The 27,727-nt window shown below is 40.9% G+C and overlaps 1 protein-coding gene across 2 annotated transcripts in view; it reads left to right on the plus strand.

Annotated features, from left to right (window-relative positions):
* LOC138631335 (MAM domain-containing glycosylphosphatidylinositol anchor protein 2-like) overlaps positions 1 to 27,727 on the plus strand; it is a 184,579-nt gene that overhangs the window by 147,172 nt on the left and 9,680 nt on the right. For both annotated transcript variants that reach the window (XM_069716190.1, XM_069716191.1), the window contains exons 12-15: positions 6,048 to 6,225; positions 15,932 to 15,952; positions 18,159 to 18,314; positions 21,461 to 21,622. In XM_069716190.1, coding sequence (XP_069572291.1) covers positions 6,048 to 6,225; positions 15,932 to 15,952; positions 18,159 to 18,314; positions 21,461 to 21,622 — 517 coding nt within the window. The remainder of the gene's footprint in view (positions 1 to 6,047; positions 6,226 to 15,931; positions 15,953 to 18,158; positions 18,315 to 21,460; positions 21,623 to 27,727) is intronic.

A 27,727-nucleotide genomic window follows, 5' to 3' on the forward strand; every position in this document is an offset into this window, starting at 1 on the left:
TGATTTGCACATTTTGGCACCATTCGTTTTTCATAACACAGGAAAAGATTGAACTATTTGCTTCCATTTGTTCATTTGAAGTTTGAGGCAACATTTGCCAAGACTAGCATTTAAGACCTCCATCTGCCTGGAGCTTCGGGACACGCGCACGCACGCACGCACACACACACGTATGGCCATCTTTGTGAGGATATATTGTATTCCCCAGCCCCTTACCCTAACCTTTACCATCACAACCTAGTGCCCAACATTAACCCTGACCCTAATCGGAACTTAAACCTAATACATTCATTCATTCAACCTTTTTTGAAATCCTCGGGAATACAGTAAGGGTAACTCTCATTTTCAATGATGCTGACTATATAAATAAAAGATTACACCAATAGAATATGTAAAAAGTAATAATAGAATGTGACTATAAAATAAAGTAGGCAGAATTAAAACAATAAAATACAGACAATACTTAAAGAGGTTAGATAAAATAATACCAGCAGGCGCAATAAAATACTAATATACAGACAAAGCACCAATAAAATCAGTCAAAGCTATTACAATCAAGTCTAATCTCACCGCTAAAACCAAACATTAACCCTTAAACAGCCCTTCGAAAGGAGGTGAAAAAGTGAAGACCAGAGAAAATGTTCTCACTTTGTGAAAATGTCCTCACACTGATGGTATAATACTCAAAGTGTTTCCATTACAATCCAGCCATCAAACCAGTATGAAATGAGATTTCTTTTTTTTTCTGATACAGTGCATACTATCACAGTTAACTTATAAGAACATTATATTCATTTTAGAAAGTAATAGCACTCAAATAAATTAGATGTAAAGTACACAGAGTCCAATAGAGTGCTTGTTTCATGAGAGCTTAACAGGGCCACTCGTCTTACATGGCCTGAGACCTCTCTCCACTACACTGTGCCAGTGCCAGAGAATGATCCAGCTGCACCCATATATCATTCTGTTAAAGGGGGAAATGGTTCTGGCTTGTTAGCATTTCTTTAAAGTAATTACAGTTGTCCTTAGCAGCGCTACGGCCAGGAAGCAGCGATAGTGCCAATTCAAAATATTGTCGGGGAGAACTTGTTTTGGTGGAACATTTGCTTGTGGGGAGACAAGCCCTGGCATAATAATAGTCCCTGCAAAAAAGCTAAAAGAACCAAGCCGCCCAGCCTTATCACATAATCCAAACCTATGTCAAAACGTTCCATTCCTTTTCCTGTAGGTCTCGAGCTCAGGGGTTGTTGTTGTTGTTGTTTCCCATAGCGACAGGTATTTTGAAAATGGTAAGACGCAGATAGCAGAAAAGGAAAGTCGCCAACAGCAAATTTATGTATAACAATCTGGTGAGTAAGACTATGACTGACTCACTGACAAATATTTGACCAACATCAAGTCTCATATTAATGTTTTAGCTACAGTTTTGGGGCATTGTGGACATATGAACCATTCAAAACATCTACAATTTTACATAATATAAACTAATAAGAGATAGACAATTAAATGTATAGCCCTGTCAAACAATTGGACTTTTAATGAATATAATTATACAGTTATACATTGTGTACAAGTAGAAGAGAAAATCTGAACACGTATGTTCAACATGAGTTTATTAAACCCTGACTTACTTCAAACACAGCTCATAATGAGAACATTTGGGTGATGGAGAGAGCATATCATCAAAGTGACAGTGAAAAGTACAGTGAGATGATGGCTACACTGTATCCATGCATGAATTAGATTATACATCATAGTCATCTGGTAGCCAAACAGCTACAGAAATGAATGAGCCAGTCATTATAAAGTGTGAAACAGCTGATGCCCATCAGCCAGTTCAAATGTGGCATTAGTGCTCTACCTGAACTAATGCTTATCTCAGTAAATGGGACTTGAAGGGTAACTACACCCTTATACACTGCTACAAGCTTCTCTCGCACCTTCACAGGAAGGAAAAGTCAGGACATGTTTTTGTGTAGTGAAAAAAAGGTAAAAAGGTTTCTTTTACAATACCACTCAATGGGCAAAGGTGTCATTTTGTGTCAAGGGCCATGCTGACTGCAAACACGAAGCAACAATCCAAGGCACTCTGAGTCTGGACGCATACGGAGAAAAAGCTTTGAGTATTACATGGCTGACAGCAAAGCATTTCAGATGGAAGCCATCATCAGAGTGTTGAAATAGAATACAAACACGGACACCCGAGTAGAAAGACATTTCACAAATGAATCAATAGTGTGTAACCAGCCAGGAGGCTGGGCTGCATAAATCACACAGGAGTTTCAAAAGACACTGTGAACATGTTAGACTGTCTTCACAATTAAATGTGTAGAGAAGGAATCTATTTTCTAGATTTGCTATGTTTGCTTCCCAGCATTATGTTTTCGAGTTGTCTGTCCTTACTTTACCTTACCTGTCCCGTAGTTATGAACAGGATATCACAAGAAAGTCTTGAGGGAATTTCTTGGCACAAATGTTCACTTTGACTCAAGAATAAACTGACTTGATTTTGGTGGACAAATGTTACTCACATAACACGCTTGTGACCATAACGTCAGGATTCATCTGCTAATTGTGACAAAATTTCACACAAATGTGTGATATGATAAAATAGTGGCGTGATGACATTTTATATCCAAAAGGTCAGAGGTCAACTTCACAGTAGCTTCACAATTTTCTGTGAAAACACTTTTTCTGTTCATTATTCAGGACTGTAACTCAGGAACAGAAGAAGAGATTGTGATGATAAGATCAAATGGTCAGAAAATGAATTGAGAAAACTAGTCTTTGGCATCCAACTTTAAACTAAGCTGATTGTATTGATTGTATGTGCTATTGGGTTGTAGATGTGTGAAGCATAAATCTATTGGAATTTGTAGGTTCTTTGCAGCACCATCCATATTTGAAGTATTGTCTACTGTCAATCAGATTTATTGGCCAAGCATGTGAACACATGTAAGGATTCCTTCAAAATCAAAGAAGATAACCTTGTCCAGAAAATGTTTTAGGTATGGCATGTCTTCCCTCTTGTACAAAAATGTTTCATTTCCTCGGCATAAAACCACTTAAAGTGATGATTTTCCTTTTCTTTTCAGCATCTCAAAAGAAAATTAAAAATACTACATTTATATAATTATTGGGGTCATTTTGGTGGCACTGTGCCTAAAACCATGTACCATGAAATTTCCAAATTAATTTCTCCTGTATATGCTGAGAAAAGTGGGGGTTTTTTTAATGTACAATTTACAATCCCTTTGCTTCTACAAAAAAAAAAAAAAAAAAAAAAAAAAGACCTGAAAACAGGGCTGTGTCTTTCAGCCCATTTAAATTTGACGTTTTGGGGATGGGACATCGACAATTTGCCATGTTATTTTCCCTACCTTAACGGGGTTTTTTCTTAACACACATCAATTGGACCAGTTGCATGAAAAAGTATCACATTGGCACACTGGTTTTGGTATGCAAACAGCTTGTGGTCAAAGATTTAAGGATTAGTATCAGCTGCTTATTTGCTTGACTTTGCATTTGCAGCAAAAAAAAAGGTTCCGGGTTCGAATCCGGTCCTGGGCCTTTCTGTGCGGAGTTTGCATGTTCTCCCTGTGCTTGCGTGGGTTCTCTCCGGGTTCTCCGGCTTCCTCCCATCATCCAAAAAACATGCACCTCAGGTCAGGTTACCTGGCGCCGCGCTAGTGGCAGCCTGCTGCAGCATCTCCCCCCTGAGAGCCCCCCTGCTGTAGTGAAGAAATTTCCCCTCGGGGATTAATAAAGTGTATCAAAATAAAAAAAAAAATCACCTTCAATGTTTTTTAGACTGTACAATATATAATATATTTTGTCATGAGTATTAATAATACTGTATAATCACCTCTGAATATTTATTACAGACACAGAAATCAGCTTGTCTCAAAACAAAACATATATCAGGATAATACATCTTTGTCTACTCAGGGAAAACGGATCAGACATACTGTATTTGACCTTTTGCGTAGAGCACTCCCACTGAAAAACAGCAAATACGCTGAAAACATTTAGAGTGTTCAAACACAAACACGCACAGGCCAACACTGTAATGTATGGCTATTAACCGCCATGACTTTTGTACTTCAAAGGAAAGCTACAATTTTCAAAAGATAGGTAAGGACGAGTGCACCGTCTGTAATTAGCAGTGACAGACACAACACTCTAGTTACCTGCAAAGTAATGGTGATGAAAACTTGCACCCCATAATTGCGGATCATCCAAGGCTCTAAGTAATTACTTAATTGGTTCTCACACACAAACTGACTCTGCTTCGATGCTATCACACCTTCATTCACTCCATCTCTGTCTCTCTGTGCTAGCAGCACACTTCTTCTTTGCCTGAGAAGGACATGGATACTATATTCACCATTTGTGATCCAGAAGCTGTAACTTGTCTTTGTGCATTTTGTGTTTGTGTGTGTTTGCATTTAATGCTGGTGAATTGTACAATTTATACTGAACATGCTCTGCTTATGTGGTGATTATACATGCAAAGTCTATACAAGAGATGTAAAGACAGCAAAAAATTCAAGAGTTATGAACCACATGACTTAATACTGGCACCAAAACCAACACTTAGAATCAGGCCAAGTCAACAGTGTATATACAAATTAAATGACCACTTTTATTTTTAAACCTATGAGACTGTTTCTTGGTCTTTGTTTGTTTTTTGGCACAGAGGCTTTACACACAACACCGTAGTGATACGCAGGTCAGATTTTTTTTTTAAAAAACTCACATCCACCCAACCCATTATGAGAACCAACCACTGACCCGCCCAACCCTGAAAAATCAACCACTTTGACCAACACGGCCTGCAAACTGCCAACTTCAACCTGTAGCCTATAGGGTCATAGTGGGCATGTTTACCGCACGTTTCAAAAAGGACAAACCCTCGTGTAGATATCAAGGTTTTGCACAAGCTACCATACGTTGCAGCAAAACAAGCAGTGTGATGCGATTCGAGCACACAACCAGCTGAAAGTGCAAAGATGCGCTTGTTGCTGGAATGCACAGCACCGCTCGAACGTGTATGGAAAGGGGAGAGAATGTGGTACGGTGATCCCTCCAATAGAAAAGTATGTGCTCCTGGATGTAGTTTTATTTTATTTGCTGAAATGCATACCTGCGGCATACACTGATAATTTAATGTAGAAAACGTGTTAAAAAACAGGTGCTGCTTTAAAATTGTGGAACCTGAAGGAGCACGTAATCATGATGTTACTGAACTCTGGCAAATGCAACTCTTTACAAAGGTGGTCTTTAAGATAATCAGGGGCTCTCTTGTTGTGCACCCCACTGAGTTGTTGTACGGCAGCGTCCTTCAAGTGTGGCCAACCAGGCTGTTAAAATTTCTGTTTGCCACGAGCCTTTGAGTTTAATCCCAATGCAACCTTTCCTAACTTGTGCTGAGAGACCTGTGAGAACTGTAAGTGTTTTTGCCAGACATCAAACTGTTCACTCAAAACAGAAATCTGCCAAACATTTTCGACTTCCTTCATCAATTAAACTAAATTCTGTTGCCTCTGACTGAGTGTTTGGCAAAAAAAAACAATCTGACCATCTAGGACGATACTGATGAAGCTTTCTTTTCTGCGATTTGATCCGACTAAAAGAGACAGTTAATTGTCTAGAAGTGGATTCTTGATCTTACTGAAGACATCATCAAAATGATCTTCACAGTCATGTCAGTTCTTTGTAAAACCAATAAGCCAGTCACATAGAAGAGAGGGCCAAAAACTCTGCTGTGGTACTGTTACATGTTATAGGTCAACTTGCATCTTCAACTTTAACTTTCTTAATGGATAAATTAGTTAGATATTAATCAAACCAGGTCAATGCTGTTGGATACAATCGCACCACTGGCAGATTCTTCAGCAGCAGATTGCAGTAGTGAAAGCTTCAGATGTTTTTTGATGATCAATTATGTATAAAATGTCTCAGTGTGTGGAGGGCCACAAACAGAACCCAGGGTCCCAAGTGATTTTTAATAACACAAACCTCTCGTGGTTCTTCTTCCCATCCAGATGGGGTTGCAGCGCTGGTGGGAGCAGGAGATCCCCGTGGATGGAACAATCAACAAAGGAGAGCTCATGACGCATAACCTAACAGAACTGATAAAGCCTGAATCCTACGAGGTGCGCCTCACCCCCATCACACGTTTCGGAGAGGGTGACTCCACCATCCGGATTGTCACCTACAGCGGTGAGTGCTACAAACTGAATACAGTCTACCTACTCATGTGGTCGTACAGGTGAAAGATGTCATCCTTCAGCTAACACTCTTAAATAAACTCCAGCTCGAGTTTGTGCCGCTGTATTACGACACATGTTCATCAACAGTGATGGATATCGAAAGTTCACTGCGGTATCAGCACCCATTACGATGATCCCGAAGATGATGTATTATGTATGATATGTATGAGGGAGGACCAATAAAAAGTGAACTCATTAAAGTAATTTGAATTGCATCTAACCCATTCAGATATCAGAAGACAGCTTGAATTCAGCTTGCTTGGCTCCTTTGGCTGTTTGAGTCAAATGAATGCTGATCAACTGACTAATCTCTTCTTGGTGACCTTTATTGCTGGAGTCAGGTCTATCATGGATTGGGGCAAAGGCTGACATGTTGTTTCTGTGCTTGAGAGGCCATCGTGACATCAAAGCATCAGATGACTCAAACATGTGGTTTGGGTCACAAGACCAAACAGAACTGGTCAGAGATGAGTCATGTGTTGCTTTACCCAATTTACCCCAAACAAACTTCTCATCTTTTTTTCCCCAAAGGATGTCATTTGTCTCCTTCTTAGGTTTCATGTTGTAAATATTTTCAGAGGTCTTTGCCCTCGCCAAGCATCGTACAGTCCCTCAAAAAAGAAAATCTTACTGTGCCTTTCCCCCAGAATGAGAGTGCTGATAGAATAATGTGTATATTCCTTACTATGGTTGATGTAGGCTTCGAACTACAATTTCCACAGGAGCAAGCATTTGGCAACGGTGGGGAGGAAAAACTTTTTTTTTCCAAGAAGAAAACCAAGACAGAATCAGGCAGCCTTAGGCCTCAGCCGGTTGGGACTGGCTGTTGCGGCTGGTAACCACAAATCAGAAAGCTCCGAAGGCAGAAAGGTACATGGAGAAAGAGGAAAAAGCACAAACTACAAGATAGAGGAGGCAACATTTATGATGTAAATTAATGGGATATTACAGAAAATATGTGAGGTTAAACTAATAAAATCAGGACAGATTCGCCGATAAAAGTATAGCCAGAAGCAGCCACAAATATGTGCCGAAAGGTCATCATGAAGATTCTGACTACTATAGATTACACATCAGCCTGGTGAGAATAAATAAAAAAATAAAAAAAACACACTGTATGTCTCTACAGAATAAAATAGCAGCTTGCAAATGGAGGTAGATTCTTCAGCCCATGGGATGGCATACAGGCTGAAACACAAAGGTTACAGTAGTACCCACAGTTGGCCCAGCAGTGCCAGTGAACAGATGCACAGGTACTTGAGATGTGCATTTTCAGAAACTAACGGTCTGCCTGTTTTCTTTCTATCCCCGACTGCTGAGTTCTTCCTCAGTGGTGCTGCTGCAGTTGTGAATAATTCAGTTTCACTGCAGCTCATCATGGCTTCTGAAAAGAGGTTTGGGGAAGAGGGAAAGAGAGAGAGGACGACGAACTTTCTCTGCTGTTATTTTGTAGTAGTTTGTGATAGCACGTGGTCTCTTGAATACAGCTCAATTGAATCAAATTGAATCCAGTCAAAGTGAAGTTAAGAAATTGAAGTTAATTAAGGCAGAGAGAAGCGCAGGTGGAGAGATGGAGGCAGTCAAGTTGGGACTGAGAAGAGAAGGGAGATACAGGGGAACAAAGTAAAAAAAAAAAAAAAAAGGAAAGAAGAGAGCCAATGCTGATGTGCAAATCACCTGCCCAACGAGAGACTCGACTAATTATCACTCTATGGCTGATCTCTTCTCCCACGCACTGAATAGCGTCACTGTAGCAGGCTAATATAGGTCTGAGTTGACTCCACTCTGCTCTGAGAATGTGTCCCGTAAGACACCCTGACTGATGTGTGAAATTTAGTTCAGGATCATCTCCATTATTGCCTCCATTTCATTCTTACTGGGGAACAGGGACCTGTGGGGTATCTGTGTACAAGTTGTAGCCCAGCGGTGTAATGTGTTTCAGAAGATGAACAGAAATAAATGTGTGTCATTATATCATTGCGTTAAATGTGATTATAATTTATCAGTATGTTTACATTTAGGTCCTATCCTATCTCTGGTTTTATAAACTACGTGGAACAAAATGTCCTTTGGGTGCTGTACTTTCATCCTTGCATCACTGCTTGCACCTCCAGCCTCCCCTGATCCACCTTGACTCTCTGAGCTGCACCCCCTTTTAAATATCCTGTGCAAAGGGCATGGCACTCACATACAGACATACAACTCTTATATTGTAGCAGACTACTAATTAATAATTTATATTTGTAATTATTTGTCACATATAAAGTACTTATATCTGGAAAAAGTAGTCAGTAGTTCTGGATTTCAAAATATAGGATTCAAAATTTAAAAAGTAAATTACTGAATATTTATGTAACAATAAAAAATGAAATGAAATCTTAAAAAAAACGATCATCAAAAAGCGTGCAATATGCAAACAATGGCTTCCTGAACTTTTTGGGGGGGCAGGTATGAAAGAGATTGGAGGAATATTGGGACATGCAAACACACAAACTGCTATCTATGTCTAGAAGTAGAAATGTATCTGTCTTTAGCACATTCATTACTAATAGAAAGACTTCTAAGTCTAAAACACTCAAACTCCAAGATTTGACCATTTTTACTTTTTGAGCTTTTTGAGTAACAAGGTTTCCTAACACTATGTAATCCCCACTCCTTCCCCAGTCTGTGATGGTTCTCTGCTGTGGTGAGCACTGTTGCTTCACTGTTGGAGGGTTGTGAGCTTGAATTCAGTCCTGCCTCTTCGAGCGAGGAGTTTTCACATATTTCATGTGTTTGTTTTGGATTTCGCCAGCAGTCAGAGACATACAGGTTTCTGAATAACCCTCGGGTGATTCTGAGTGTGTCTACTGTGTTTGTCCAGCCATGTTTGTTTGTGTGTTTACAGTGCAATGGCAAACACAGTGTTTCCTGCCTCCTACTAGAGGATGGTGGTATATTCTCTCGCTCCCCATGACCCTAAAAATTTGAGAAATGACAGAAACAAGAAAACAAAAATTATGACTGTTTGTCTGTTTGTTAGCCGTTAGAGCAAACATTGTCCTACTGTGAAATTTCAACCCAAGACATCTAACATTGAAACAAGAGCGAGTTTTCTCATCATTGCCCAATAGGCCGAACAATCATTCTGATGCACATAAAGCCGACGGTAGCAGCTTTTCTGTGACTTGGCAAGAAAACACAAAAGCGGTTATAGTGTCCCCAGCTGTAGGATGAAGAATGGTTGTGTCACCAAGCTCTGGAGACGCTCTTTTAAATTTTGCTGCAGTGACAAACTCAGCATCTGTTTGGTGTTCCTCATAACACCCCCCCCTCTCTCTCTCTCTCTCTCTCTCACTGCCTGGTTTCCTCCCAGATGCAGGATTTAATGTGTAAGCCTCCTGTCAAACCTCACAGTGGCAAAGTAAAACACTGCTACCGTTTCTTAATGTTCCATTTTCATGCAGCTTATAGTGACATATACAGTAAGATGCCTCTCTTGTAGGCATTAAACAGTTTCCTGTTGTAGCTGAGGTGTTATGATTCGTCCAGTGGTGGTTCAGTGTTATCCTTGTCGGAGCTCCCGCTCTGTCATGGTGTCAAATCTCTTTTTACCTGTAAAGAGAGTGATACACAGTTTTTGAAAGTATTATTTTACAATTGTTGTATATATTTTTTAAACGGCCTCAAGCTTACAACATAGAGTTTCTGAGGGTTGGCAATTATTTTCTTAATGCATTAAGCTGTTTGTTTTTTGGAAACTCCCAAATAAAAAAATAAAACTATACCCAAATAATTTAGTCAGTAAGAGATGCATCACTGGGAGGCCAAAATGAACAATGTTGGACTCTGTGGACAACTTTGGAGAATTTTGCAATGCAATAAATATTTGTTAATTAATGTCTCCTTGTTACCAAATTTGAAAAACACCCGTAAAAATTGTAATTTTTCTGCCTCATCCATCTGTAAATTAGGGAGTAACTACAGCCTTATAACATTTGAGTCAGTACACATTCATCTTATTTAATCTGGTCCAAAAATTCCCAACTGCAACTCTACCAAATGTTATGCAGCAATAAAGCACAAGCATTAAGTGGCCTCTTGATTGAAGTTGCCACACTTGGCAACCTTCAAAATATAGCATCGGTTGCATTTTAATAACGGATGGGCCCATCACAGAGACCTCCAGGGTGCAAGGGGTTAAAATATCCCGTTATCATGGTATTATCGCTGTAATGAAGACAATTTAGTGTAGCTGCTGTCTTGTTCCCTTATTTTGTACATATCAGGAGTGCTGTCTTCTTACAATACTTTCATTGAAAGTAAAACATTTATTCATTTTCTACAGGAGAGCTCGATGAGATTCTGTAGCGTCTGTCCATGAGATATGAGCACTAAAGCCAGCAGACACTAGGCTTGGATTGGAACAAAGACCAGAGACAGAGCGGAGCAGCTAGCCTGAGAGCAGCAACTCCCTGGAGTTTCTGTTCGCCTGGCAACTGCTCGGACCCGCGAAACATCTCTGAGCTACTGTTGTTTTTACAGTTTCATTTTTTTGTATCAAATAAAATGAGATATGACATGTAAATTAGTGAGCTTTAGAGGTTCTGGTTGGTGGATATCTTTACCTCTTGACAGTCAAGCTCGCTTTTTCCAGTATTTATGCTAAATGAAGTCAACCAGTTATGGTAGACTGCACCAGAATGGTCTGTCTGTTTGGTTGTCGTTTTGGCCTCGTATCGGCTATTCTTGTGAGTCATGGATTTCCTTAAACTCAAATCAGTGCCTCTGCCTGACATCCCCTTGAAAACTGCTCCAGGTTTTATGTTATGTCATTCTGATGGACCTGTGCAGAACATAGACTGTATGTAGAAGTGGACGTAGCTTGCAGGTCAATTATTTTGGTTTTCACCCCTTCTTACTGGTTTCCTGGTTGTCCATCTTAAAATTATTCCGTCTATAATCAGGAAACAAGCCTAAAAAAAAAAAAAACACATTTTTGGGAGCGTCTCTGTTTGATTGACAGGCCTGTGGTGCAGTTAGGTGAAGGCTATTGTTGGGCGAGACATAGTTTCATCTGGTTTCCAATCAGATAGTCAGATCCACCACTCGCTCCCCCCAGCTCGTCAGAAAATGGTCACTTCTGGTTCCAAGCCGCTCCCAACTACTAAGATGGCACCGCCCACTATCCAAATTTGAGGATTCATAACGGCCCTTTACAAACCAATGAGTGACGTCACTGTTGGTCGCCACTTGGTGCAGACCCATCCTAGTGTCACACCAAAGGGGTGAATTACACCCATCTATACCAGTGTCCAGTTTTACCTCGACTAGGCATGAACAGAAAGGTATCTTAGGTTTAGGTACCACAAACCATGTGGTTAGGGTGAGGAAAATATCATTGTTTGGTTTCAAATTAGTAATTTTACGAGAGTGACATTACCCACGTCACATAAATTCCGCAACGTAACATATAAGTCGAATATGTTACGTTATATTTGTAACTCAATTAAGAGTAATCCAAGTTAACTTGAAAATCCTATGTTTAAGCAATCCAACCACCCTTAAACTCTTCTGGACTTTATCACTCTTTGTACTTCATCACATGACCCTCTTCTTCAACTATGGTAATACATGTTTGTAATTGTCATGCTGAGTCAAGGCAAAACTGTGAAGCTGTTAAGTTTTTTTTCGGCTGGACTGATGGGTACAATACACGCTTTGCCGTGATACCGGGCTGGCAGAACAGTGCATCCTCAGAACATTATGTTGTTTGAAGGACACAATAGTGTAATGTTGCTCTTGTTATTTTTGTCACGGAGACATGAGAGAAAGATCGCTGAATTAGATTTACCCACACTGTTATTATTCCAACTGATGGTCGGATCTGTGAAGCCGTCACAGGGCTTTCTCAGAAAGTCATGACACCCACCCACACCCTCTAAACATGATGGATGGGAATCTCAGAGAGTGTGGATTATATGAGGTCAGTAAAAAATAAAAAAATAAAAAACGAAAGAAAAAGAAGCCAGGCAGCTGTTGTCTTTGAGGACACTTGGCTGCATCCATGGAATTGTCTGCTGCTTTGTAATAGAGCCGCAGGCCAGTGGGCAGGGATTCCTGCCAAGATGAAGTCAGTGCTCATATCTGGAACAGCCTCCATGGACCAATGTCCTTTGGCGGTCAATGAGCTCACTTTGTGTTTCAATCAAAATTAGTCAATTTGGATGGAAGGCACTCATGCATCAAGCGGTAGTTTGTTTTGTCCTCTGAGTTGGAAAAGTAGAAACCAGGACTCAGGCAGACATGCACCTAATATGTGATTTCGTAACAGAAATTTTCAAAAAGCTCACTCCACTCCATGATCACGGGCAGTGTTTATCTTGACAACTATCAAAATTACATTTCATCCCCGATCATTATTTGAGGCTTTTTAGCTGGGGGGGAGAAAAGCAGGGTGCGCACAGCATTTAAGAAAGAAATTGGAGATATTTCTTAAAGCCGTTGGATGTTGCTTGAGGGCTTTTCACACCAAAGCTATAACGACGTGGTGGATTTGTAGAAGGGAAAGTGAGGTCCGCTTCATGTTTTCAGGAGCTAAATACATATTTAAAGACAAAGCTGTAACATTTGTTAAAAGAATAGTTTATTTGAAACAGTGAAGTCAACAGTATATTTCAGTCTCAATTTGTTTTATTCCTTGTTTGTTTTCCTTTATCCAATGCAGCCATCCATACTGGAAGTAAAGTTATCTGCTGTGTGTGTGTGTGTGTGTGTGTGTGCATGTGCGTGTGCGTGTGCGTGTGCGTGCGTGCGCACAACAGTAGTCGAGTAGCCTCTGGGCCTGCTCTGTGCCCAGCTTGATTCCCTCAGTGACGGTATAGAGACACTTCTTGAGCAGACACATTCATCTGGACTGAGGCACGTCGAGTTACCCCGTGGAAGCTGCAGCTAAAAAAAAAAATACTGACAACAAAACATATTTTCACAACCACAGTCTTGGAAGAAGGAGGAAATAGGCAGGAGGAAGGAATTGGGAGGGGGCGAGGAGAGTTGCAGGAAATGGGAGGTTGAGAAGGAGAGAGCCGGTGAGCAGGAGGGGGGCTGAGAGAAGAGAGTTTTGTCGGGAAACTGAGCATCCGTTTCACAGGCCCGAGGCTGTAAGTTGTCATTTAAAACATTTTCTCTGCAACAGCCCCCCTCTGCAATCTGTACTGCTCTGTGCAGACCAGTGAAGATTCAGTGAAGCACTGAGCGTTGGGATGCATATATGTTCACAGTGTCAGTAACATAAAAGATTATTTAAGCTTTTACAACGAGGGTGTACATTTAAAAGGTTTGTTTTCTCTCTCTCTTTCCCTCTCTGTTTATTTATCTTTTCTCCACAAGTGGACATATATTTTTCCATGAGCCACACAACAATAACAACTTCTTGAGTTTCTGCTTTAAAAAAAAAAACACCAATTCCATCAGCGCCGCCATGCTTGCCCCACTCCTCAGTACATGTTTTCCTTTGTAGGAATGATTTGTTATTACTCACTTTAATTGGTTGGATTAAAATCAATTCCCCCCATGAACAGCAAGGTTTCATAAATCACGCAGCAACGTAGTTTTGTAGTAAAGCTGATGTATCGCATCTATTCAGCCGGTCAGCAATCGATCATGAAAATGCCCATGGATCTTCTTGACAGGTTAAATGGTATTTACTCTGCAAAAAGTGAAGTGCCGACTAACTGGTTCGTTGCAACTCTGTGTGATAACCTTGGCCTTTGTGCATTTGTTGCCGCGGTAGCATCTTAAATTATCAATGAGGTGAAGCATTGAACTGTGGTGAGGTGGACAGAATGCAAAAGAAGTATTGTGTGCATTTCAGCGGACATTAAGTCAGGAGTGTTTGATCTAAAAGTTTTCCTGATGATGGTTTTGGAAACACAGAAAGGAAGTTGCAGGAAAGTGATTAGCCGACACACTTGTGATTATTACTAATTTTTATGATTTACTGGCTTCTAAATGGAAGTATAAAATAGGCTTAGCGTTCTAAATGGAAGTCACCTTGGACAAGAACATCAGCAATGCTGGTAAATGGCAGTAATGATAAGCAGTTGCGCTATAAGCTTATTAATGTGGTCTGGCTGGTCCTCCTAATCCCTGTCTTCTACATTAGATAACAGACAGAGTGACTGCTGTCACCTTTTCCACTTCAAATCCCAGATATCTTTCTTTCTTTGATCATTCTACTGTGTATGGCAGTATATAGTTGCCTTTCTTGCTATGTGTTTACTTTTGAACAAGTCGTCCAACTCACATATAAGTGGTTTGTTTCTACCCTCAAATATGACCCACAGGAGGGTTTCCAAAATTAGATCCCCCGGTTTGGTTTAGGCACAAAAACTACTTGGTTCGAGTTCAGGAAAGATGAAAGTTTAGGTTAAAATTATGACTTCAACCGTGTTCTGGGTTAAACATACTACATCTGTAAAATTAGGCAACTTTTGTTGTCATGGCAACACTAAACATAGTTCTAAAAAAAACTATCCTGACCCAAACTTCAGTCTTCTGAACTCAAGTCTGCTGTCCTATCGAACCGTCCACCAAACCCAACGCCTCCGAACAAGGTAAAACTCACATTATATCGACATCATCTGAACTTGGTCACCAGATTGTCGTTATTTATACGACCGCTAGAGGGCGCATGCTTTAAACCGGAACTGTGGGTCATAATCATCGACTGTATATAAAAGTGGACATACCTTCCGGCTCTGAAAAATTTGGCAAATGCGGAAGTGCCTTAAGCTGCGATACCACCGGGTGCCACTAGAGGTTGGCTGCAAAAAGCCTCCGGCTCCAACGACTCCCATTCAACTAGTGTCATAAAATTGTCAGTCAATGAAATTTGTTTTCTGGCCGTCCATCTGAAAATAATTCCATCATTAATTAGAGAATTAGCTTCAAAAAGCTGTGTTTTTTGGGGCGTGTCTGTTTGATTGACAGGTCTGTGGTGCAGTCAGGTTACGGCTATCGGTGGGCCGGACATAGTATCGCCGGGTTTCCAATTAGATCGAGTCAGATCCATCGCTCGTTCACGCCCAACTCGGCCAAATATTGCCACTACCAACTCCAAACTGCTCCGAACAAACAAGGTGGCGCCGACCAAAATCTGAACTCGAGGCTTCATTGCAGCCGTTCACAAACCAATGGATGACATCACTGCTGGTGGCCGCTTGGTCGTAATACGCTGCTTGCACAAAAGACTTAATGTGTTTTTGTTTTGGTGGAGGACAGTCTCTTACTTTTTGTTTGTGCATTGTGAAAGCAATGCACAAACAAAAAGATGAAGCCCACTCTCATATAGCCTACTGCATGCTTCCAGTGTTTTTAATACCACAGGATGATATTTCCAGACATCTCTGAGCAAAGTTTTTTACATGTAGACTTGTATTACCTCTACAACTAACCTGGAGATAAAATCAGAATGAAAGGTTTATTGCATTAGCTACTGTGTATATGCTTGTGTACCCTTCTGTGTAAAACACATCATCGCAGTGCACACAACAGTGTTTTAAAGCGCAACATGTTGAGTGCTTGTGTTTTTGCTCCTTTTTTTCAGTGTTTCATGTCATGACAGGCAGCTAAGATATTCAGCACTAATGATTGTGTCTGGCCTTCCTCTTTCACAGCTCCCATCAACCCTCACCTGAGTAAGTAATGTGCACCTCACTTAGCCTTTCTCGTCACAGAGCGAGCTCCTTCTGTTCTAACACAGTGTGAAAGCAGTGGGGAGACTTTGCAGTAACTGTACACTCCATAGAGATCTGACTCTCAACATGTCACACCGCACTCAAAGGTCTTTCTTGGTATTCTTATCTACAACTAAATTATCTATGATAAGCAGGACTTTCCTTTAGGAGTTCTGAGTAAAGCTGCTTCAGGCTATTTTACATGTTGGGAGCTTTAAGTCTCTACAGTACATTTGGATATTGTATCTGTATGAGATGCTGGATGTGTGTGTGTGTGTGTGTGTGTGTGTGTGTGTGTGTGTGTGTGTGTGTGTGTGTGTGTGTGTGTGTGTGTGTGTGTGTGTGTGTGTGTGTGTGTGTGTGTGTGTGTGTGTGTGTGTGTGTGCGCGCATGAGCACATTTGCACGCTCTGTGCTTTGTGATCATTACTTATGCATGCATCTGTGCCGTATGTGTTTGTAATCTTTAATGTTTAGTCTCATTTATGACGCATTTCATTGTTGAAACTTTACAAATTCACATTATTCATGCCTTGAGAATCCACACTTCATCATTGTTTGCTGTGCTGCAGTGCGCTTGTGTCAATAGGGGCTTTATTTATTTGTATATGTATATATTTTGGTGGGTGTTCACACAAACATTGCCAACATAATAACAAACACCCTAATCACCAACATCATTATCCAAATCCCCGAAGGAAACTGCCTTACCTGAACGCCTCCTCTTCCTCCCTCCTTCCTCTGCCTATCCTCCAAATCCTCCTATCTCTCCCGGGCGCACACGGCGAAAAAACATTTAGTTTAGCTCACAGTGGATGGGGGCGTTAATTTCCAGCGCCAGGAGCTAGACCTCCATTTATATCTGCATGCCTATGAGGAGAGGAGTCAAGAGTGCCTGCAACCCAGCCCCTTCCTCCACTTCTCCCTCTCCACCACCTCTTGCGCTCTCCCTCTCCCTGCCTCAGCATCGCTGCCCTCTTCCATCCCTCGATGCATCCACCCACACTCTCCCTCTGTCTATGTTACCTCCATTACCTGAGTAGAAGCTGCAGATTTTGCTCCTCTCAAGGTCACCACTCCAAACTGCTCCAAGCTATGTTTTAATAAATCAATGAATATTTATTAGAGCACAGGCCTGCATCCTGAATCTAAATGCTCCTTTTTTTTTTTTTTTTTTACTATCTCTTTGAGGACACTGCTTAGCAACACCGTGTCTTCTGCTGAGGTGTTTTGCTTTGTTTGTTACATGGATTAAATTGAAGTTTTGACACTGTTGATCCTGCTGCGACCACTTCATTAAAATGAGTGCATTAGTTCACCCCATGTCTGATTTCCGACTATTCATTAGTATATTCGCTGTTAGACATTCCTCTACATGTCACCCATCATAACCTCATGCTGGAGTAACTAGTACTCCTTCTTTCTTAAGGGGTGACAAAACCCACACTTTCATTCCCTCCCTGCACACTCCACTAGTTTAGAAATTGCAGTCAAAGGGGCATGGAGAGCAACAAAGGAAGAAGGGAGAGTGGGGGAGCGCTCAATATCTTCACCTGCACACCCATAACAGAGAAGATGAAGAGCGTTCGAGACTTTCAATCCTGTAAAAAGAGAACTATTTGAAATCATAAGTAGTTTTCAGATGATGCTTTTTTTACTGTCAAACAACGTTCAGAAAAACATTCCTATCTTTAGAATAATGTTTTCAAATGAGATTTGCTTTTAGTTTGATATTGTTTACTGAGGCTGCGTGTGTTATTGAATGTCATCCATCATGCGTCAACAGTGGGCTGTATGATAATCACACACACACACTCGCTGCTTGTTTCAACAATGCCGTACGTCGTCTTTTAAGTACTGAACCAAACTGCGTGTCGTTGTCGGGGAAAAACGCACTCGGTGACGCCCCCGCCACAGTCAGAGAGAGGTCACATCTTAATTTAGAAATTCTGTTCACCAGATTGCATGGTGTAATTAGGGCTTAGGCTCTCATATTCCCCCAGAGACACGCACACACACACACACACACTGCAGGAAATCTCATACATATACAGTTGGTGTTACGGTGCTCACATACAGTACACCATAGCTTCCAGGCAATGTATAACTTCTTAGTCTTTTGTAATGATGTGCATGTAAGAGCCTGGCTCTGCTCTGTCGCTCACCAGGAGAGTTCCACTGCAGCTTTGAGGAGGAGCCCATCTGCATGTTTATGCAGGACAAGAACGATGATTTCGATTGGACGCGGCACAGTGCTGCCACCCGCGACACCAAGTACACGCCCAACACCGGTCCCAGTGGTGACCGCAGTGGTTCCAAGCAGGGTAAGTAGCTTTAAAAGTAAACAGTAAACAGTGGCTGTCCAATCACAGCTTACAGTAGCTGCTGTAAAAGCATGATCTGGTATGCAAGGGCTTGGCAAGGTGTTTTTCTTTTTTTTTTATATAGCCTTCACTATAACAAATGGATTCCACAGTGTATTCATTGTCCTTAAAAGTCAAAAGTTAGCATGCTCATTACCTATAGTAGTAATTTATAGCAGTACTTCCAAAGCCAGGAAGATTATCATGAGCTTTCTACTCTTTACAACAGAGAAAGCCATGTTTACGACTGGAACATCCAGTTTGTTGTATTTACACACTGTGTGGAAGCCCGTCCTGGGTGCAGGAGCAACGTATTTGTCTTATATGTGCAAAACATGGCAAACCAGGTTTTGTTCATATATAACCGAAACCAATAATGCATTGTTTCAAAATGATAATTTTGGTGGTAAATCTGCCTCTGTTATCGTTGTAAACTGCATAATGTGCTGAGCTACAACTGAAAGCTTGACAGGTGTTGCAACAAGGTTCAGCGAAGGGTCAGTTAATTGATTCCTTAGATGAGCGATCAGTCGGGTGATCGTTTGTTTGATGGCCTGATACAAACAGGAACTGGTCCAAATCATTCCCTAAAATAGCTTTATACTTGTAACAGCGTGGTGTTTGGTACTTGTGTTTGCAGCTCTCCAATCATGTGTTTGTCAAACTAGCCTGCACTGAACTGGAAACTCCAAATTGACAATAGTATGAATGTGACTGTTTGCCTGTGTGTTTGTCCTCTTCACAGTGTTTCCCTACACTGCACCAGATTAATAGAGTGAAATTTAAAAAAAAAAAAAATTAAATTTAAAAATATATAATGATAGAATAGAAAAAATTAGACACAAATCACCAATCATATCAATGTTCACTAACCACTGAGCAAGTAACTTAATCATGTTTCTCAGCTGGGGATTTATCTGTATGGTTGAACAATCATATTGCAAAAGTATGCACCAATAAGAGAAAAAAAAAAAAAAACCCACAGCTGGTAGAGGTCTTAGTGAGGATTTTTTCCAGCTGTCAGTTTGGTTCTGCTCGCTGGATTGGAAATAATTTAGTCGAATGCACACATTTGAACGGACACCACTCTTTATTTCTTATGTAATCCATGCATGAACACAGGAATTCCCACAGCGCATTGGAAAACAGTCTGAATATCCCGTTATTGGCAAGTGAAGTGGAGGGATATAAAGTTAGCAACATTGCATTTTAATTATGTCGTACCTTTATTTGCAAACATGCCATTAAAAGTGACACTTTTTAGAAATGCTGAAATAAGTTGGAACAATTCAAGTGTTCCCAACTGCATAATATATTATTTCAGCTGTGCTCATTGTGTCACCAATTGCTTGATGCAGCACAAACTAACAATGAGCAGTCTTGATCATGTATTTGAATCTTATAAATGAGCATCTGTTGCTGTTTCCATGGTACCTAATCCAGAGGACTCTGCATAGTATTTAGTATTCTCTATGTTATTTACATGTGCAGGTATTCCATACTCAAGAACTTAATAAATAAAGAATTAACAAAATTGGACATATAGGGAATCCATTAGAGGATTTTGTACGAGTCCTCTGACGGAAGTTATCTGTGGTGGAATATAAGTGCCTATTAGGGTGCTCTGGCACCAGCAGCAGCTGAAGCAGTAAATAATGCATTGGCTTTAATCACCTAATGGTTTAAAAATGTCCAGCATTTCATTATCAGCCCCATTCCTCTCTGCATGTAATTATGTGATATGAGATTCAGCTGAGGGAGATATTCCATCTGGTTTTGGCTGGAGGGGCGTGGAGCTGCTCACTTGCTACCTTCCCTGCGCCTGTGGCAGGGCAGAGATTGGCTTCAGATTATTTGGCTCAGACACAATCAGAAGACCGTCTGGCATCACCGCCACTGCCCACGACTGTCAGACCACGGGAGCGTAAATGTAACCCCATTGTTATCATCTCGGTTTGCCCCAGGTTATTGTGACTATAAAAGGAGAACTTCGCAGAAAGCTCTCCTCCTTATCTCTAATATGGAACGTTTAATTTCCATCATGCTATCACTAAACAATGGCAATTTTTTTGGTGTATAAAACCTCATATTTTTTAAAGAGCACATCCACTGTTCCTTAGTCAGGGACAGTGACTTCCCCCACAAGGCATGTGGGAAATATACTGTATATATATATATATTTATATATATACTGTATATATACAGTATACTTTTCACGCATTTTATGCCTGTATGACAGTGGAGGTGAACAGGAAATGGGGGGAAAGAGTAGGAGAATGAAACAGCTGCAGGTCCAGTCAGCTTGGAATAAAAGCAGGCAAGCAGACACTCGCCTCAGGGCATGTGCACCAATTAAGTATGCGCCCCAACTACCTGGCTATTTGGTCACCCACAATACAAGTTTTTATGAAATCTTTATTTTATTTTTTGGGAGGAATCTTGGACTAAATTCATCTCCTGTAGTTTAAGATATTCCCTCCAGAGGTTTTCAGTTGTACTGAGAAACTACACCAACAACAACTTTACGGTTTCACTTTTACAAAATAATTGTTTCTTAAAATGTTATGTTTATTACTGTATCCATTCCTCCTGTTGGTAATAATAATAACATGGACCTCACCAGGTTAACTACTGTGATGTGGGAGTTTAGTGATGGAACAAGAAAGAGTTTCAAACAAACATCATGTTAGACTGACTAATTTAGAAGAATATCACGGAGAAATGGAAAAGTTAACATCGAATTTATCTTTTTAATGTTTGTTTAAACTGTGAACAAAGTTTTACTGTGCAATGATGAGTTCTTACCAATTAAGGGCGTGATTGCCTACAGCTTTAGCTCCAAATAAATTGCTGACTTTCAATATGCAAGTGATAAAAACAACAAAAAAGACCCAAGTTATAATAAATTCTAATTATCCCTTAAATGAGGTTCTTCCTCCAATAGCACAAGGCAGTTTTATAAAGGAATTTGCATCATGCAGAATTTGAATAGTTCATGATTTCAGTGTGATATATTAAGACGATTTTTCCTGCCAGTCAACGTGCAGTGGCATATTGTATAAGTGTATGCTTATATGTGTATTTTTATGTGTCCTCTGCATTTCAAGGTTTCTACATGTACATCGAGACATCGAGACCACGCAAGGAAGGGCAACAGGCACGGCTCATAAGTCCGTTTTTCAACGTAGCCCCTAAAAACCCTTACGGTATCACCAACCCACCTGCCTACTGCCTCGGCTTCTTCTACCACATGTATGGGAAACACATAGGTAAGACACATCCCTCATATTGCTTCACTGTCCTCGTCTTGTCCTCTGCGCTGCTCTTTGAAATAATCGTCCACGTAGTGACTGCGGAAAAGACTATCTAAATGTATGGCTATTGCTCAATAGTTCGTGAAAGTAGATGAAGAGAAGAGTAATTACTCTGATTCTTTGAAGAAAATGGTCTCTTTTCTGTGATATTGGTTGCTTAAGCAGCTGAAGCAACTTAAAGTGGAGCTCAAATTGTTTCAGCAATTCTCTGCTGAATGAAGGGAATGCATCCTTATTCTTCTGGCCAGCGAGGAGACACCACAACAAATTTTCTTTCTAAAGACAAGTACATCATCAAGCATCTGCGGGACATCGCACTGGCTTTGAAACATAAATTTAGAGATGAAATTCTTGAAATTGCTGTCCGTCACCTTCATGTTTCCCAGTGGGGTTTTCTCTTTTTCTTTTATTTTCTCTTTGGTGAAAGACTGCTTGTCTGTGAGTAAGAAAACACCGTAGTTATGCTGTAGAAAAAGCAAAACAGTTTCAGTCATTTCCAGGGAGGTTGTCCCCACGGTGGATGCAGTGTGGAGTTTTGCACTTTTCTACAAAAAAATGTTAAGTGCAGGTGTTAGATGTTCCAAGCAAAAGATATCTCATTTTCGCAACAAGCCCCTTCAAAGGTGTGTGTGCACAAACCGATCCTGGGCATTAGCTCTTACATTCATGTCTGAAAGTAGATAACAACCTTGTATGGCCCATTCGAAGATGGCAGAGAGACTGAAGGAGCAATCTGTGGCTTACGTCTGGCTCTCTTCACCCGGGACCCAATCAGCTGACCATGAGCACTCCTGCTCTGAGTGCACGCTGTTTGTGGTGTTTGAATGTTTGGGAGAAGTGAGCGAAACTGGGTCTGCAGCACAAAAACAGCAGGCTTATACATTGCTGAAGGAATAGAGTGGGGGATTCTCTGTCTCAGCTTCACCCCCTATCACTAGCTACTGCGCCAGTTCATAAGGCAGGTAAAGAGGCACCAGCGGGTGGGGTTGCAGGGTCATCTTGGGTGTCGTGGGAGATGGAGGCGGTAAATGCAAGAGAGATGACAAGCTGATGCTGCACAGTCAAAGTACTTTAGAAAACATTTATAATCACGAAAAATGAAATTTTTAAATGTCTATATGTCCTATAAATCTCCCACCACTCTGTCAGCATATCAGGTGACCCAAAGCTTTAGGAACTCTGGTCTGTTCTGGCAACAACACATTTATATACATATATTATTGGACCCATTATTTTAGTTGCTTTCTTCACATTTCTCTTGTGTTAACATGTTTTGGCCCGTTTAGCAATGGACACTTATGAGCACTCGCTTGAGAGACTCACAGATGTATAATTTGAACATTCATGTTTTATTTTGGTCGTTTTTGTTCTGCTTATGAAAACAGAGAGACCGAATAAAAATACATCTGTATCACCTAGGACCCTGTCACTTTAAGTTTTCAGGGCCTTAAAAGAGAAATCTTAGTGACACCAAACAAAGAGCGAGTGCACCGCAAAAAGATGGCATTTACTAAAAATAATACTTCACTAAAATATATTTTAGTTCACGCAAAAATGTATTAAAAAAAACTAAATGAGAAAGAAAGTAAAGAAAGTATAAGAGAGAAGAGAGTGAGTAAACACCAAGAGGGGATTGGGAGTTGGGAGATTTGTGCTTGAACTAAAGCTTGAACTTGACGTTCAGCAAACTGTGAAATCACTAGAGGCTGGCAGCTGAACTCTGCTCTGTTTTGATAAGACATTTACAGTGAGCATTTGGCTGCATTTACTTCAGTATCCTAGTGAGACTGGTGGTATCATCGCCATCGCCACCCTCCACCTGCTCCGCTTCTCTGAGCTTCTGCTGGACCTGCTGCTCCAGCTCCAAACCACTCAGCTCGCTCTCTCTTCATTCTGTCTCCCGCACTTTGAACACGTTGGTTTATGTAAATTATTCCAAGCTAAATTTTCTTTTGTGCATCTCCTCCCTTTGAAGTTTATTTTTATTTTTTTTTATTTGCATTAATAATATAAATAAGCTTACAGATTGTTCTACTGAGAATTAGACTATTTTTTTCCATTTGGAGCTAAAGTGCAGCTACAATAAGTGCCATGGCATTTTGTTACATTATTAGTGAGCAATATTAAAATTGAATCCATTCGACAAAGTTCAGTCACTGACCTCTGCAGTATGCCCTCCTGTTTTTATCCATTTTAATACACATTATGAACAGTTTTTATGGATTATTATGAGAAATGTCTTGGTAATGGAATTATGATACCACAGGACTGTTAAAAAACAAAGTTATGATCTTTACTAGGGTTAAAAACATACACTTCGATTAAACTGACATTAAACTAGCACAACCAGAGGTCAGTTATGATACAGGCAGCAGAGCTGAGAAATATGCAGAGCTGCCCAGCATTGTGATCCATCACTTTTCAAATGTTATATTCTTTCCCACAAATGTGTCTATTCTGTCAGCCTTTTTCGATTTTATGTGTTTAGCATTGACAGTTTGTGAAATGACACGGAAAATTTAAATAAAATGACTTTCTTACAACAGGAAATAATTGTAAATTATTTGGAGGTAGAAATGAATGGAAAAAGATAGATACTGCCTGAGTCAAATGCAAATTATAAAATGTAAACAGTAATATCTCTATCTAAAGTGAGATATGTTTTATATTTTGGTAGAACTGACCCTTTTAGCTTTACACTGAGTTTACAACAAGACTCCATAAGAGCTGAAATTCAGCCAGGCTGCTTTTCAGGAGTCCTCAGCGGAGAGAGTGGAAGTGTCCAGGCAGGGGGGCCGGACCAAACATCTGGAGAGGTGGAGGCGAGGGAGGTGCAGAGAATGTAAGGACAGAGGTGTTGGAGGGCAACTCAGCAGGGAGATGAGAGCTCCTCCGGCTCCCTGCCGAGGTTGAGTAGGCCGTGACATTTCCAATTTGCTCAAATTGATCGCCAGCCAGACCCTCTCTTCCCTGCCCTCCCCGTCTGTGGTGAAACCCATGCCCAGACTGTGGCGTGTTATGATGAATGGGCTAAATGTCAAGGACTTGAAACCCAGCTCAGATCCTCCACAGCTACGCCTCATTTAGTATTCTGCTTCTCCGGCCGCGGGAGAAATTTGCCCCTGAGCTTGGGAATGTTGGTTTGTGATATTTTCAATCCAGAGGAAAGAATGCTAATGATAAATATGTGCACATATATTCTTTATTTTCTCTTATCTTTGAGAACTTTGCTGTTTTAAGTAAAGTAAGTAGTAGATTTTTTTTTTCATTTGGAGTTGTGACTCTGAGCCATCAGATGTGGCACTGCTCCATCTTGAAATTCTTGGAGTTTGATGCTCTTTGGGACTGTGCTGTTGAGGTGAGTCAGAGTCAAGCTGTGGCACGGCAGCGCTGAAGGCCAGAGTCGGTCGATAAGGAGTCTCGCCTACACACTGATGAGAACAGTGGCACAGGCTCACAGAAACTCCTCCGTAGTTAGCTGGCGGGGGGATACCTGAGACAAGGTCACACTTAATTACTGAAGCGCACATCAAAGTTTGCCTTTGGAGTCCGTGTCGCATTTGTTTATAGGATTAAGTCTCCAGCAAAGCACACCAAGCAAGTCTGTTTTAAACCTGACCTTCTGAGAAGCAAGGGAGTCATCTTTTCATTAGCAAGGAGGGTGGTACTGCACCTCAATCCCACTCTCCCTCATCCTCACTACATAATTGAAAATTTCCAGGAGCTATTTCTCACTTTTCACCAGACTCACATCTTTCTCCTCTCAGATCTCTTTATATTTCACAAGTGCCTGCCAAAGGTTTTCCTTCAAAAAAAGAAAAAGTGAACCAAAGGATATACAGCATATGCCTTTTTTCCTCAGGATGTGATGACACTGACATAACCACCTACATCGCAATGAGTTCAAAGAAAATGTAAGCCAGCCAGCTCAACAAGAATCCTTCTACATCCTAAACACTTCAACAGGAGATGAAACCGCAGGTCATGTTCCGTACAAGAGCTCATCTCTCACTGGAGATTGTGCTGTCGTTGGGAAAAGTGTGCACTGTGCTGATGAGAGAATATGAACAGGGACATCCAGTATAGTTTCCCCTCGTTTCCTCGCAGAGATGTTTGTTGAAGGGGGCTGAGCAGTAATGAGGCACCTCGCTGAGACAAAAATGCATCAAACACGAGGGTGCAGTGATCGTCGCTGCTGTTTTTTGCTCACCAGTTGTGTCAACGCGAAAGGCGCTGCTTTCCATATTTGTGAAATTCACTTGACTTCAGAGCAGAGGTCCCACTGAGCCACGCTATGGTGTCGGTGCTAACCTGATTTGAGGTCTTGCAAAATAATACTCTCTCACACACACTCTTCCCGCATGGCAAATAAAAACACGAACATATTCTGTGTTTTGGGAGGAGAGGGTAAAGTAGTTGCACTCAGTGTCATCATCTGACGGCTTTATATCAAAGTCTAGAACCAGACAAGAGGTCTCACTGAGGGTGAGTCTTCAATTCAGACCTGCTATAGTTTATTCTGTCTCAATAAGGGCCACTATCTCTGTGTTAGTAAGTGTTGAAATGGATCCGTCATGTTGCATTTTAAAATACGAAGTTGGCTCCAGCAGCACACTTAGTAGTTACTCACGTGGAAATCCAGCTGAGATGAAAAAGGAAGCCGGATTGGGTGGAAATAGTTTGAAATTAATGATAAATTAAGAGGAACTGTCCTCCACCGGGAAAGTATTTACATTCACGTAAAATTCTCATCACACATTGCCCATTAGTGATAATTAATTTGGATTATCAGGAGCTAGAGAATAATTTATCATCGCTTGCACAACCTCAACTTAATAAATGTATCAATTCATGTGACCTGAGTTTAACCTTTGCTACTGCTCAGCTCTGCTTCTCATTCGCTGAAGAATATATAAATCTGAAATGCAGGAAACGGAGGTGAATATTAAGTCCAATTTCTCTTGTAATTAAACTGGAAATCCCAACAGAGTCCTCCTATGTGAATAGTTATGTGGTATCTGATATATAGGAGACAAATTACTTCTTTGTTGCTGTTATGAAGGATACCTCTTTGGTTAGACCCTGTATGATTTTTGACAAAGATCTTTTCACTGCTTTCATCACCAGTCTCCCTGCCACTGAGAACTCGCATATCATCTTTCTACCACCACCATGCTTCAGTGTGGGGATGGTATTAGCAGGTGATGAGCAATGCTCAAAGTTGTTTTCATCGGACCAGACCTTCTAATGCTGCATGGCAAACACCAAGTGGGCTGTCATGTCTTTTACTTAGTGGTCAATGTCTAGCTGCTCTACCATAAAAAGCCTCGTTGATGAAGCACTGCCGACGACTTTTGGAGCTCTGTAAGAGTGTCTGTTGGGTTCTTGGTCACCACCCTGACTAATACCCTTCTCGCTGGTTACTCAAATTAGCCTGAGGGCCAAATATAGGAGGAGTTCTGGTTCCAAATGTCTTCCATTTTACGACTATATGCTGCTGGGAACACAATGCTTCAGAAATGGTTTCATACCCGTGCCCTGATTTTTGCCTCGCCACAGTTTTATTATGAAGGTCTACAGAGTGTTTTTTTTTAACTTCATGGCTTGTTTTTTGTTTCGACATGCAGTATGTGAAATGTTAGACCTGATATACAGAGTTGTGCCTCTAAACTCTGACCAGTCAATTCAGTTTACCCCAGGTGGATTCCCCTCAGCTTCTAGACATTTTCCCAGATCCCCTTCCTTTCCTGCAGTGTCAGATACTGCCCTCATACAGATTTCATGCACTGCTGAATGCTGAGAGGTGGTTATGTTGGACTTGTTACCCTGAGCACTGATGACCTACTTAAATTTGGTAATGTGTCGCGTTCAGGACGTAACAGGGAGGAGAGATGGGAAGTGCTGGACAGACTGACAGAGTTGAAGGAAATTACTGCAATACAGCCTACAGTGCCCTAAAATTATACTATACAATAATTACTATCAAGGAATTCATCTGAGACTGAACACTTTCAACTAAGCTGCAAGGTTTGAGAAAATGTTGCGTCCCAGTACCAGTCT

The sequence above is a fragment of the Brachyistius frenatus genome, unplaced genomic scaffold (assembly GCF_029030835.1).
Source record: "Brachyistius frenatus isolate BFR_SWC_R1_liver_20210118 unplaced genomic scaffold, ASM2903083v1 Contig_153, whole genome shotgun sequence".
Classification (NCBI taxonomy): domain Eukaryota; kingdom Metazoa; phylum Chordata; class Actinopteri; family Embiotocidae; genus Brachyistius; species Brachyistius frenatus.